Genomic DNA, 15,162 nt, shown 5'->3' with positions numbered 1-15,162 from the left:
ATCTTCATACACTGCACATTTAGTAAGAAAGTGTGTAATGAACCCTGCTGGTTCTACGCTGAAGAGTTCTTCTTTTTATGTTTTTCAAATATTTGATTTTCCAGATTATAAAAAACATATAACTATGCATAGGAGAAAGATATTCAATTTATTTCTTAATATGCAAACATGAAGCAATATACAATGCCAAATTGCAACACTTAAATTCTTAAAGATTATTATGAAACCTAGTAATGCTGAAGTATGCTGAAAGTAATCTGAGAAATGATGATTAATCATTAAACTCTCTCCAAATTAAATGCCAGCTAGAGGAATGCATTGGCATCCTTTAGACACCTGTATGTGGCCCTTTTTTAACAATTTGTGGTCTCTGCAACTTGCCCCATAATTAGTGCAACTGTAATGTCCCCTTTTTAGCATTCATAGCATGATGTTGTTGTTAGCCTATTTCCCCATAGTCCCGAAGGCTAACTAGGACATTAAAGGGACTTATAGGCCATTTGGCCTAGATAGTTTCAGTTGCAGGTCTTTCTAAGGGGTTTTGAGGCAACTTTGGGCATACTTACTATTTATAGTAAGTCATCTTGGACATGGTCGGACATCCACTGGTAGCGGTATGTCGATGGTAATTGTTTAAAATTGACAACAAGACTTGTTTATCATTGATAAGATTTGTTATGCATTAATAAAGCTATTTTATAAAGTTAAATTTAAATATTTAACTTTATTAATGCATAGACTATAGTTTGTGGGAAATATTTAAATTAAAAGAGTCCCCTTTATTTTATAACACATTGGAGACATAAGTTACATAAAGGGATTTATGTTTTATCCCACATTGAGAAAACGAAGCACTGAGCTCTTGTGAGAACACTATAAAAGAAATGGAAGAGCTTCTTTTTAGTATGCTTGGATGAAGATTAATGTTATGTTGTTGGATATTTGTTTATCGAGCTTGGAGGACGGAATCCCTCTTTGCTAGCATTATCTTCACTACTGAAAGACACAATCAGGAGGATTAACGGTGTTTCCAAACATACTGGGTTTCATATAGTGTTTTGCTACAGTACGGATGAATAGTGTTTTGCTACAGTGCGGATGAATAGTGAATTTGCTACAATGCGTGAACCGTATTTGCAACAAGTTTATTGTTTATTCTTGCTGATTTGAGGGTTTGGAAGGCTGCCAACTACATCTGCAAAAATACTACAACAACTAATTCCAGGTTTCTTTTGTCAAATTTTAATACTTTTGCATTGCAGTTGTTGAATACGAGACTGATATTTGTTGCAGCATGTTAAACAATTGTATGAGCACATTTACATGGCAAAAATAATATTTAATTAGCAAATAAGAAGTTTCAGATTTTCCTATATATTGTAGTATGTGTGTCAAGTGTTTGACAAAAATGCTATGTTGAGTTATTAAGAAAATTAATTGATATCATAAAGTAGCTTGCAAGTTTTTTTATTTGGGAAAAATAGGGAAGGATATTACAGTGGTATCAGAGCTATAAGTCCTGCCATCCTGTGGGGATCTTATAAGGAATTTGGAACAGCCGGATAGAGGGGAAAGTGTTTGACGAAATGTCAAAACACTAAAATCAAAGCATTTATGTTTGAGCATGCGACAGGGGCCTTATAATTTTCGTAGTACCAGAGCAAGACAAAATAGGATTTCAAACTTGAAGAGCGAACAGTCTAGTTCATCCGTGCAGGTGGACATAGAATCCAATCATACAAACACAGAGGAGGTATTCTTTGATCAAGACAGCAATATGGGTGACCGAGATGACAGGAATACAGGATTAGGCAGAGGCGGGAATGCCGGTCCAGATCAAGGAGAGGAAAGATTTTTACAGTTATTAGACACCTTGGCACAAGGACAACGATTAGCAGAGCAGAGAGCACAGGAACAAAGTCAGAGATTGGAGCTTATGATGCAGATGATGGCTCGTCAAATGGGGTTGAATGCTAATGTGGGTGGAGGAAATAATCAGAATGGTAATAATCAGGATGAGACACATAATGGAGGCAAACAAGTTGGGAACAATTTCGGTCATGCACCCCAGCAAACTAGGACAGTGAGTTCGAGGCCCATGATTCCCACATTTCCTCCTAGAGCTCCAGAGCAGCCCATACCAGAGCCCCAAATCACTGATATACAGGACCAATTGAGGAGAGATTGGGAAGCCGGAGGTCCAGATTTTATTGCTGTAATTACCTTTAGGGAGTATATGGATGTGCGGATGAAACATATGCGACGTGGACATGACAGGAACCAGAGCTATGAGCTACGAAACAAAGTAGGGAAACTTCAGTTACCATATTATGATGGCTCGGGGAAGTCTACAGCAAGAGCTTGGGTTCAAAAGCTTGACACATACTTTCAATTGAACCCTATGCCTAAGGAAGAAGCTATTAAGTATGCAGCAATTCATCTGGATGGGTTAGCACACAAGTGGTGGCATAATGGTATGGTCACTATGGGACATGCACACATTACCTCATATGTGAAGTTTACGAAGAGACTAATTGAACGATTTGATAGAAAGGATCCAGAACTCCATTTCAAGGAGTTAGCTCAGCTTAAATAGTGGGGATCATTGGAAACATACATTTCATAGTTTCAAAAACTTGCAGTGTTAGTAACAGATGTATCTGAACGGAGGATACTGGTTCTATTTATGGATGGGTTAGTTGATCCATTGAGAGGGTGGATTAAAGCTCTCAACCCTCCCACTTTGCAGGAAGCCATTAAGAAAGCTCATGACATGGATTCCTCTTCAGCTTCTAAAAATAAATTCCAGGCAAAGAGTTTCCCTTCGAGGAAAGATAAGGACAGTAAACCTTTTCATAGAGAGGCTCAGCCACCTAAGGAGGAAAGTAAGAGGTTGGACAATAAGACACTTAATTATCTCAAGAAGAAGAAGCTTTGTTTTCATTGCAAGGAGCCTTGGGATTTGTCACATAAGTGTCCATTGAAAGAAAAAGCTAAGCAGATGGAGTACTTTTCAGCCGAAGAGTCAGTGGAGGAAGATTCAGAGCAGTCATCAGAATCAGATGGAGATGATAATTCTTCACATGAGGAAGCATGTAGTGATAGCACGATAGCTCAGTTGTCCAGTATACAGGTGGCCGTCACTTTCAGAGTTAGGGGTACTTTGGATGGACAAAGATTTGTGGCACTCATTGATACAGGGGCAACACATAACTTCATTGATGAGAAGTTTGTGTCACGCAGAGGGCTACATACAGAGGAGCATAGGGGATTTAAAGTGATGGTTGCCGATGGCTTCAAAATCGACTGTACCAAGAAAATCACCAACTTGCAGCTTCGTTTGGGAGATTATGACATGGTGGGAGATTTCTTTGTGGTCAACATTGGTGATCAGGATATGGTGCTTGGGATGAATTGGATGAAGTCTCTGGAAGAGTTAACATTTAACCTCCAGAAAATGGAAATGAGGTTTGAGGCAAATGGTAAGGAGATAGTGCTCAGAGGTTTGTCAGATGGGAGACTTTGAGTGGTGTCACTCAAGCGGATGCAGAGTTTCTTCAGACACGACCAGGTGCAGTGGACAGCAAAGTTCAGAGTAATGCCTGAGGTGACAGAGCAGCATAAACAAGAGTATCCACCTGATGTACAAAAAATTATAACCAAACATGAGATACCTCCAGGGAGACCCCCGGATAGGGGAATCGAGCATATTATTGAGTTAGAGGAAGGGGCTAAGCCAGTTATCATCACACCTTACCGCCATCCAAAGAGATATAAGGATGAAATAGAAAAGGCAATTAAGGAGTTGATTGAAATGGGGTACATACGGCCAAGCAAGAGTCTTTTCGCTTCTTCAATAGTATTGGTGAAGAAGAAGGATGGTACAATGAGGATGTGCATTGATTATAGGGAGCTAAACAAGAAGACAATCAAGAACCGATACCCTATTCCGCGCATTGATGAGCTTATTGATGAATTGCACGGTGCTTGCTACTTCTCTAAGATTGATTTGAGATCCGGCTACCACCAGATATGGGTTAGAGAGGTGGATGTGGAGAAGACAGCTTTTAAATGCCACTACGGACATTTTTAGTTCTTAGTCATGCCCTTTGGGTTGACTAATGCCCCTGCCACTTTCCAGTCCTGTATGAATAGAGTGTTCAGAGATCAGTTGAGGAAATTTGTGTTGATTTTTTTGATGATATACTGATATACAGTCGTACTTGGGAGGAACATTTGAAGCATATTGATGCAGTGCTCAACATTCTAGAGAGGGAGTCATTATATGCCAAGATGAGTAAATGCGAGTTCAAGATGACAGAGTTGCTCTATCTAGGGAATATTATTAGTGCAGGAAGTGTTCGAGTTGACCCAAACAAGATCAGGGCCATTCTGGATTGGCCACTGCCGAGGAACATTTCACAACTCAAGGGATTTCTTGGGCTTTGCGGGTTCTACCGCAGATTTGTGAAGGGATTTTCATAGATAGTAGCACCACTTACAGATTTGACACGGAGAGACAGTTTCAAGTGGTCAGAGAGGGCTCAGGATTGTTTTGACAAGTTCAAGGAGCTGATGAGTACATGTCCTGTTTTAGCCATTCCAGATTTCACCAGGCCTTTTGAGTTGCAGTGTGATTCCTCGGGAGAGGGCGTAGGAGCTGTCCTCATGCAGGACAAACATCCCATCGCATATGAGAGCAGAAAATTACGAAGTGTTGAGAGAACTTACAGCATCTATGATAAAGAAATGCTAGCTATCATGCACGCGCTAGCTAAGTTCAGGCAATACTTAGCAGGGAGCCGATTCACAGTAAAAATAGATCATAACAGCTTGAAACATTTCCTTGGACAGAAGGATCTTAATGATAGGCAACAAAAATGGGTAAGTTACAGGCTTATGATTTTGACATAGTCTATGTCAAAGGGAAGAAAAATATTGTCGCAGATGCTTTAGCCAGAAGGCCTCATTTGCTTGCTGTTGGGATAGTCATGGATGATTGGAGAGAGTTGATCTTGGTAGAGTATGCCAAGGATAGTTGGGTATCTAGTGTTATTGAAGGAGGTATTCAGGATAGTCGATACACTGTTGTAAATGATTTGATCATTTACAAGGGAAGGATTTATTTGGTACCTGGGTCTGCCATGAAGCAAAACATCTTGAGAGCATTTCATGATTCACCATTAGCAGGACATCTAGGATTTTTTAAGACATATTGGCAAGTGAGAGAGCGCTTCACTTGGAAGTGGCTTAAATCAGAAGTGCTACAGTTCATTAGGGAGTGCCCAGTGTGTCAGCAGAACAAATAGGAACATTCCTTTCCAGGTGGTTTACTACAGCCCCTACCTATACTAGAGAAGAAGTGGGATAGCATTTCCATGGATTTTATCACAGGCCTTCCAAAGGCACAGGGTCGGGATTGTATTTTTGTTTTGGTAGACAGATTGATGAAATTTGCACATTTCTTTGCGATTTCGTCCACATATTCAGCAGTACAGACAGCAGAGCTATTCTTTCGAGAGGTATTTAGATTACATGGGATGCCACGGAGCATAGTCAGCGACAAGGATAGTAGGTTTATGAGCCACTTTTGGCAGGAGTTGTTCAGGTTGTGTGGAACAGAGCTAACTCCGAGTACCAGTTACCACCCCCAAACTGATGGGCAGACAGAGATAGTGAATAAATGGGTTGAGGGGTACTTTTGAAACTACATTGCAGGAGAGCAGAAGGCTTGGGTGAAGTGGCTACATCTAGGGGAGTACTACTATAATACCTCTTTCCATATGTCTATTCAAATGTCCCCTTTCATGGCACTGTACGGGTATGATGCTCCTAATTTTCTGGATTTGTTATTTGGGGACAGTAGGGTGCCTAAGGCCAAGGATATTTTGCAGGAGTGTCAGGACATTATGCGATCCTTGAAGGAAAATTTGCAAAAGGCACAAAATCAGCAGAAGCAATATGTTGATCAGCACAAGGTTGAGAGGTCTTTCGAGGTAGGAGACATGGTGTACCTCATGTTACAGTCGTATAGACAGTCCTCTCTCAAGAAGAGTGGAGCAGAGAAATTGAAACCACGCTACTATAGACCATTCAAAGTAATCAGGACAGTGGGTGAAGTAGCTTATGAGTTGGAGTTGCCTGCAGATAGTAAAGTGCATAATGTATTCCATGTGTCATGCCTTAAGAAGGCATTGGGCCACAATGTGGTGCCTTCAGTAGTATTGCCACCTCTTGATGATGAGGGAAAGCTTATCTTGGTTCCCGAGGCTATACTTGACTCCAGGGAGAGGGTGCTTCGCAGGTGGATCATCAAGGAGTACTTGGTCAAGTGGAGGAATCTACCAGTGGATGATGCTACTTGGGAAAATGAGCAGATATTACAGCATCCAGAGTTGAAATTGCTTGAGGACAAGCAATTTTGGGAAGGGCAGATTGTAATGCCCCCTTTTTAGCATTCATAGCATGATGTTGTTGTTAGCCGATTGGATGGTTCCGGCAGTATTTTGTATTCTGTAGCCGACGGTCCGGCGGTGTTTCTGTACTCTGTAGCCGACGCTCCGGTGGTGTTTCTGTATTATGTAGTCGACGGTCCGGCGGTGTTTTTGTATTCTGTAGCCGACGGTCCAGCGGTGTTTCTATATTTTGTAGCCGACGGTCTGGCGGTGTTTCTGTATTCTGTAGCCGATGTTCCGGCGGTGTTTCTGTATTTTGTAGCCGACATCATCGGTAAATAGTTTGTAGCGGATAGAATAATTGTGGCCGACGGACTCCTTCGGGAAGGTTCGGCGATAGTATTTATATCCTGTCTGGGATCATTGTAAAGCATCAATCACTTACTATTGCGATTATTATTCTGCTATTCATGGTCATTGTCTGTATGTGTTAATTTCTTTACCAGTTTGGTAAACATTTGGCGTCGTTGCCTTATGAATCTAGAAGGTTTGAGGAATGAAGATTAATGCCAAATCAGCTTAACAAGGATCGGAATAAGGCGAAGGGAAAAGATGGAATCCGTATTGCGCAAGAGAATTTAATTTTGGCACAGCAAGTCGAACGTCGACGGAGATTCCAGAAGATTGCCGACGAAAACCGAAGTGCGGAAGAATTGTTGGAGGAGACTCGGCAGCAGGTGGAATTGGTGGAAGAAGCACGGGAGGAGTTCTTGAATTTGTGTTCGCCGAGGGAAGAAAATTCAGACGGAAGAGCATCAACTCGCACGGCTCGCAGTGCTGACGGAGCATGAGCGTGGAGTGACCTCTTCGTCCAGGATAGACTTCCGCGGGAAATAATTTCAGAGGATCTTTCGTCTTCACCAAGGTTCGCAGCTGTCGACACCTCCAGTGTGGGAGTTCAGACCACCGGTGTGGGAGTGCTGACAGCCGGTGTGGGAGTGTCGACCAGTGTAGGAGTGCAGACCTCCAATGTTATGGCGGGACCCAAAGAAAAGCTGCCAAAATTTGAAGGCGATGGTACAGCCGACCCCCTCTGACATTGTAAGACATGCGAGACGATCTAGCGGGGAAATGGAATCACCAATGCGACGAATGGGTCAAGCAATTTTCGGCAACCTTACGGGGTGTCGCGATTGATTGGTTTTTAGATATGGATCCGCAGAAGCTGGATACATGGGATAAGATTAAAAAGGAGTTCTTGGTGGAGTTTAAACTCTTGCGGGATGATAATGAAATCGTAGCGAAAATTTTCAATACCAAGCAGGGGAAGCACGAAACTGTCTGTGTCTATGCCAGGAGATTAAAAGACTTAATAAATAAAATGGAAAGCAAGCCGGCGGATGGATTGCAGAAAAGATGGTTCGTGGACGGTCTACGATCGGAATTGCGGAGGAAAATGAAAATTGTGCCACCATCGTTGTATGTGGACGTGTATAACAGAGCATTGGATCTTGAAAGTGAACAGAAGACAAAGAAGAAGAAAACTAGCTCATCTGATTCTGATAACGACGAGCTTGCCGGAGATGATAGCAGCGACGACGAAGACAGCAGCAAGAAAGTTCGAGCCCTACAGAAGGATATGATCCGCATGATGGAGTTTAAAAATATGCAGAAGGAGCCAAAAGGTAGTGAACTGTGGTGCAAGGAATGTAAGACTGACGGTCATACTAAATGATCATGTCCGAAGAACCAATTTTGTGACATCTGTCAGATCATGGGCCATTCGACAAAGGACTGTCCCTTTAACATGAAGACAAGAGGATCTCCACAGGTGTTTCTCACACAGGAGGCTTCCCTGTCGGTTAGTAGCGGAAACACGAATACCGCCGGTGCTACATCCGGAGGATACAAGAATAATAACAGAGGGCAAAATAATAATAATAATACCAATAATAATGGGAGCCAAAGTCGAACTTAGTATGATGCAAATGGACGGCCGATCGTTCAATGCCGAGCATGTAATTTGTGGGGTCATTTTGCGCGGGATTGTACAGCGGCAAACACACCCAAATTATTATGCAGATGGTGCGGACCTGACGATCACGAAGATTCCAAGTGTCCAAAGTCTGGAGTAAACTTAATCACTGTCGGCACGGAGGTAGAGGAGGTTCTAGCAATTACACGAAGGCAAGCGGAGGAAAAGAGAAAATTGGGGGAAGCACAGGTGGAAATTGCAAAGGCATCGTCAACAGGGACATCTCAGTTGAAGGACATCACCGGCACCTTGGCAAAGAACTTCGCAAAACAAAACATTGTACGACAGATCTTACAAACGGAGATACCAGTCAAGATAAGTGACCTTCTCACAATGCCCCAATTACGGACGGCCATTCTGAATCATACACCGTTTTCGAAAGCACCAGAGGACACAGGAAAGAATAGTAGGGAAGTGATGACAATAGACCCCATGCTGCTGGCACTCACCTTCGGACGGCATCCGGTGGTCGTCGAGATGGGGATTTTGGGAAATGTTTTGACAGAGACAATTGTTGACGGAGGGTCCGGCGTGAATGTCTTACCGGAGGATACCTGGAAGAAGTTGGGAAAGCCGACGCTGTGGCCACCTACATTCCAGTTGCTCACGGCGGACCAGCACGAGATCAAACCGTTGGGAACCTTAAGGGCACAAATGGTAACTATTGGCACGCAACCATTTTTATTGGATTTTGTGGTTATTCCATTGAAAAGAAAAGGATATGATGCTATTCTGGGACGAGATTGGTTGGTGCAAGCAAAAGTAAAGCATGATTGGAAACGAAATACCCTATCAATGGAGGGCGGAGGCAAAAGATTCACAATTGACCTGCACACACAAATGGTCAGCGAGGAGGCAGCATCGTCAGATTCAGAAAGCGACGACGAAAGTGATGATGAAGGAAAGAAGAGAATGGAACCGGACGAAGAAGGAATATTGAGACTAGACGGAAGATCGAATGACGACAACCTAGACTCAGTGAATGGCCTTTACCATTGGCAGATAGAAGACTACGAACTGTTTCCGAGTTGCAATGTGTTAACGGTCGACGAACGTGACAAAACACAAGAAAATGAATGTCCGAAGGAATGTAGGGAAGCGGAAGAAGGAAAAGCTGCCATGGCTGAAGCTGAGGGGAAGAACATACAATTTGAACACAGAAAAACGAAAGATCCCACTGTCCGGTACATGGTGAATAGACCGCACGGAAAGAAAAAGTTACACCGCAGCATAAAATTAGTGGAAGGGCACCGACAGCAAGGAAATAGTCCAGTTGCGCGACGACCGCAGGCACAGTGGGCGACAGGGGTGGCACAGAACAAATGTAAGGCATACAACGGTCAGAATGAAATCAAAGTGGAAAAGTTTAAGGGCAGATGGGTTGGACCATATCAGATTGGGAAGGTCGGCGACAATGGAGCGATCAAATAATCAACTTTGGACGGGCAGAAGGTACCTCCGGCAGTCAATAGATCCAAATTCAAAATATATGGTGCCAGGAAGACTATCGCTGTCACAAGATGGTCAGCTGACTCCGTCGTCGTTGCAGAATGGCGACGCCTGGAGGCAAAATGGAGGTACCTTTTTTATTTGATTTCTATTTTAAAAAAAAAAAAAAAACTTCCTCCACCAGGCTGCGAGTAGGAGAAGATAGGCCGCGGGGAGGAGAAGAAAGGCCGCGGGTAAGGAAAGATAGGCCGTGGGTAAGAAAAGTAAGGCCGCGGAAAGGACGCGGGTGTAATTAAAAGATTCAACTCCGCCAGTCAGAGTTTCTCCTCCGCCAAAAACAATCCTGTGGGCTTAAAAAACGTTCTGCTCTAAAAAACAATTTTAAAATCATTTCCACCAGAATTTATAACAGTCTGAGACGGTAAGGAAAAAGACCGTGGGCATAAAACTTGTCTTTCTCCGCCGGTAACAAGGGAAGGTTCGCGGGCAGTCTTCGCCGGTAAAAAGAAAGGCCATGGGTAAAAAACATTCCCGCTAGACTCCATTCCCTCCTCCAGCCAGACTTCCGTGGGGAAACAAAGACATAAAAAAGAGTGCTTGTTCTGCCAGAAGGAGAAGAATTTCTGTGTGCAGAGGGATTTGTGGTGGATTGTAGAGGAAGCAGTAAAAAAAAAAAAAAACGACGACAGAATCAAGTTGTTCAGAATGAGTGACAGATGATGCCAAAGGGAAGGGGACGCATCCGTGGTTGCCAAAAAGAGTGCAGAATCGGCAGATAATGACAAAAATGGTGTGATCCATGCATTTCTATGTGGGTTGCGAAGTGTTAATTTGGTCTTGGCGGCGAGGGGCGCTGCCCCTCGACCACGCCCTATATTGCGAGCTGCCCCGGGACCCCGCGGGGGCGCTGCCCCTCGACCCTGCCGGGGGCGTTGCCCCCTGGACCCCCAGTCGTGGTGGATATCAGTCGTGGGATTCTGACCAGTTGAGAAGAGTTGAAGTTGCTGCAGGCATGGACTTTCTGTGTACCAGAGGCAGTGGGAGCTGGTGTTGGCTGTGAGGCTGTCTTGGTGGATGCATAGAGAGCTCGGGAGGAGCTGATCATCCAGTTGGAGGCAGTGCAGCGACACTTGGCTCAGGGTACCGAGGAATTGAAAACAGAGAAAGCAGCACAAGTGGCTATCAAGGTCAACTTGAGGAGACAGTATTGTGTTAGCAGAGGCTACAAATGTAACGGGATGAATGTGGAAGTGATGTGACAGAAGCAGATTTTTCTTGTTGTAGTCACTTTGATGATATATTTTGTTTGTTAATTTGTCTCAGATATGTTGTAATTGTCGTCCGGAGACGACTTTTCTTTTTGGGAGGGATGGTGTTAGCCGACTGGATGGTTCCAGCGGTATTTTGTATTCTGTAGCTGACGGTCCGGCAATGTTTTTGTACTCTGTAGCCGACGGTCTGGTGGTGTTTCTGTATTCTGTAGCTGACGTCGTCGGTAAATAGTTTGTAGCGGATAGAATAATTGTGGCCGACGGACTCCTTCGGGAAAGTTCGGCAGTAGTATTTATATCCCGTTTGGGATCATTGTAAAGCATCATTCATCTACTATTGCGAATATAATTTTGCTGTTCATGTTCATTGTCTGTATGCGTTCATTTTCTTTACGTGTACGGTAAACAGTTGTCGTTAGCCTATTTTCCCACAATCTCGTAGGCTAACCAGGACATTAAAGGGACTGAGAGGCCATTTGGCCTAGATAGTTTCAGTTGCAGGTCTTTTTGAGGGGTTTTGAGGCAACTTTGGGCATACTTACTATTTATAGTAAGTCATCTTGGACATGGTCGGACATCCAGTGGCAGCGGTATGTCGATGGTAATTGTTTAAAATCGACAAGAAGACTTGTTTATCATTGATAAGATTTTTTATGCATTAATAAAGCTATTTTATAAAGTTAAATTTAAATATTTAACTTTATTAATGCATAGACTATAGTTTGTGGGAAATAGTAAAATTAAAAGAGTCTCCTTTATTTTATAACACATTGGAGACATAAGTTACATAAAGGGAGTTATATTTTATCCCACATTGAGAAAACGAAGGACTGAGCTCTTGTGAGAACACTATAAAAGAAATGGAAGAGCTTCTTTTTAGTATGCTTGGATGAAGATTAATGTTATGTTGCTGGATATTTGTTTGTCAGGCTTGGAGGACGAAATCCCTCTTTGCTAGCATTCTCTTCGCTGTTGAAAGACATAGTCAAGAGGATTAACGGTGTTTCCAAACATACTGGGTTTCATATAGTGTTTTGCTACAATACGGATGAATAGTGTTTTGCTACAGTGCGGATGAATAGTGAATTTGCTACAGTGCGTGAGCAATATTTGCAACAAGTTTATTGTTTATTCTTGCTGATTTGAGAGTTTGGAAGGCTGCCATCTACATCTACAAACATACCATAGCAACTAATTCTAGGTTTCTTTTGTCAAATTTTAATACTTTTGCATTGTAGTTGTTGAATACGAGACTGATATTTGTTGCAGCATGTTAAACAATCGTATGAGCACATTTACATGGCAAAAATAATATTTAATTAGCAAATAAGAAGTTTCAGATTTTCCTATATATTGTAGTATGTGTGCCAAGTGTTTGACAAAAATCCTATGTTGAGTTATTAAGAAAATTAATTGATATCATAAAGTAGCTTGCAAGTTTTTTTATTTGGGAAAAATAGGGGAGGATATTACAGCAACACAGCCCTCAAATTGGCAATTAACATTGGACTCAAATGCGAAAATCGATCCAATTCCATAGTCCACATATGGAGCAGTAATAGGTATGATTCACCATTATCAAGAATAGCTTAAAGTGCAAGCAAAGAAACGGTGTTAAACCACAAAACTTCTTCAAACCCTTCAGACAAACTTATCCACAAAATGCAAACAAAAGATATACAAGAATGATTTCATTTGCAACAAACTATTGCTTTTACAATATAAAACAAATCTTCCTTATCACTCCAACAATTAGCTTTACAAAGGCCCTTTTCACTTAATCCCCTTTGCTTTATACTTAGGCACATATTTGAATAATATAATTTATTAACTCCTTTTCGCTCCAGAAATGCCTTTATATCAATATCATGATATTCTGATGCACAAGGTCATTTTTCATGTGCCCAAGATTTAGAACTTTTCAACCCAGTTCCAACGAGCTATGACACTAAGGTGACCAATATACGATACCAACAAAAATAGCAACCTTAGCGTATTTAATTGAATAATAATCATAATTCACCCATCTTGCGAAATGACTGAAGAAGCATCAGAATCGAACTCTAGCAGCACGAGTGGTCCCGAATAAGAAAGACGATAAAAAAACCCTGATAGAGTGACTAACTAAAAATAGATGCTCCCTCCAAGATTCTTGGAGCCCAAACTAGAAGCCAAAAAGAAAAACTAAGAGCATCATTCAACCCCTCTAACTCATCTGAGTCCATTGAAACCATCCATTGACTTTACTATAAATAGAAAGTCAATGATGTATGGGGTCCCAAGAATGATTGGGATCCTACTCTGCCATCCTCAGCCACATAGTGGCTTTTATGTAATGTTTTCTCTCTGGGCTTAGCTTAATTTTGTTTCCGTGCACTGCCCATGTGTTTTTAGATCTTCTGGGCACTGCCTGTTTGACTCCTGAGAGGTGATCCTAAATTCCTCTACAATTTTTTGTGAAAAGTGTACCTTATCTCTTATTAATGGAAATGGCTACTATTCATTTTTATCTTTTATCACTGTTAGATACTATAGTATTTTAGCCAATGAATTGCCAATGCTAACAGTCTTCATAAGTAAAAAATGAGAAATCGCTTTCATTTTTGGGTTTAGTCATCAATTTGGATCCTCTCTTCTGCTTTGCATAAATTAGGACAAGATCCATTTTATGAGAAAGTAATGAAATTCAGAATACTATGTGTGGAACCTATTAAATTTCTTTTTCATTGAATGTCTTTGGACAGAGAACGGATTCATTAATTTCCAATATTTAAATTGGAACTGTAAACCATGCTTTGTTTTGTTCTTTTAAGTTATATGGTAGACTTCCTTTCCTGTAGCTCTTGTAGAACATCTTGTGTTTGATAACTATGATATTATGATAATTCTTCTGTTTCAATGTAATACTGAATTTTCAGCAAGAGTGGTCTCCAGAAGCAATACAGATGAAGGTAGAATCTAGAGTAGAGAATCGCTTGCAGGCTACAAGCATGATCAAAAACTTGATCGAGGTTAATAAAAATTTACAGTCAAAGTTTCTTGACATGATACAGAATCGATTGTCCAAATTCTGATGATGTCAAGTCAAAGGAAATGAAGTCCGCTTTTAACAGCACATGAAAAAGGTGTAATGAAACAACTTTCTTCAAATTATAATTTGTATTAATTGCTTCTACAGTTATTATTAATATTTTTGTTTTATCTCCATGATATTGCTTTCCATATTCTCAAAGAAACTTTGACCTTTATTCTCAATTGTATTTTTTTTTGCATAAGATTAGAGAGTAATTGAAAAGATTTATGCTAATTGAAAACATGAACATGCAAATTTGTCTAGGGTTAAAATTTTCAAGGAAGAATGTTAAAAGTGGGATTTTGCTCAAAGAAGTTAATGCATATATCAGGAACAAAGAAAGAGAGTTTAATACAGTTTAGTCACTTTATACCTCTAATGAATGATATATTCCTCGCTAGAGCTAGGAAGCTATCAATGAAGTTGTCTACTTTCATCGGTTCTTGTAACTTCCATTTGAAATGAGAATCTCCTACCTGTTAGTCAACCATATTTCTATAGACGCCACTCTTTTAAAACAATTTTGGGGGCCTGACTTAATTATGTCAGTTGAGGCAGAGCTATTGTTAAATATTTTCTTTTTTAATCAGGTTTAATTACTTTCAAATGGCAAAAGAAAAATCATCACAATAATCTCCAGGGCCATTTCAAGCTATGTTGAAACCAGAACTGTACCATACTAATTTTTATATAGGTCACTATAATTATATTATAAAAAGTTAGACTTATAATTTGTGAAGGATCCACATCACGTTGTAGATGGTTGGTGATTAGAACAAAAAATGGTTTCATGCAGTTTCAGTAATTTAATTTGTGGTTTTAGGCCAAGCATCATCGTATTCATATGAACGTTCAAGAACTTCATGTGGAACGTTGAATGAGATTCTCATTTCATTTCATGGTGGTTAATATTTTTTTCATGTCTGCGTATATTTTGTA

The 15,162-nt window shown here is 41.1% G+C and overlaps 1 protein-coding gene across 1 annotated transcript in view; it reads left to right on the top strand.

The window, feature by feature from the left end:
* The window catches only part of LOC149580102 (protein ROOT INITIATION DEFECTIVE 3-like), a 287,451-nt gene extending 273,046 nt beyond the window's left edge, over positions 1 to 14,405 (top strand). The window contains exon 10 of the mRNA XM_089789119.1: positions 14,069 to 14,405. Within this exon, the coding sequence (XP_089645245.1) occupies positions 14,069 to 14,224 (156 nt within the window). The 3' untranslated portion in view covers positions 14,225 to 14,405. The remainder of the gene's footprint in view (positions 1 to 14,068) is intronic.
* The last annotated feature ends 757 nt before the right edge of the window (positions 14,406 to 15,162 follow it).

This window comes from Cupressus sempervirens, chromosome 1 (genome assembly GCF_028749045.1).
Source record: "Cupressus sempervirens isolate cs-2001-9-10 chromosome 1, ASM2874904v1, whole genome shotgun sequence".
In the NCBI taxonomy this organism is placed as follows: Eukaryota; Viridiplantae; Streptophyta; class Pinopsida; order Cupressales; family Cupressaceae; genus Cupressus; species Cupressus sempervirens.
The sequence above is the reverse complement of the archived record's forward strand: the minus strand, read 5'-3'. Positions and strand labels throughout refer to the sequence as shown.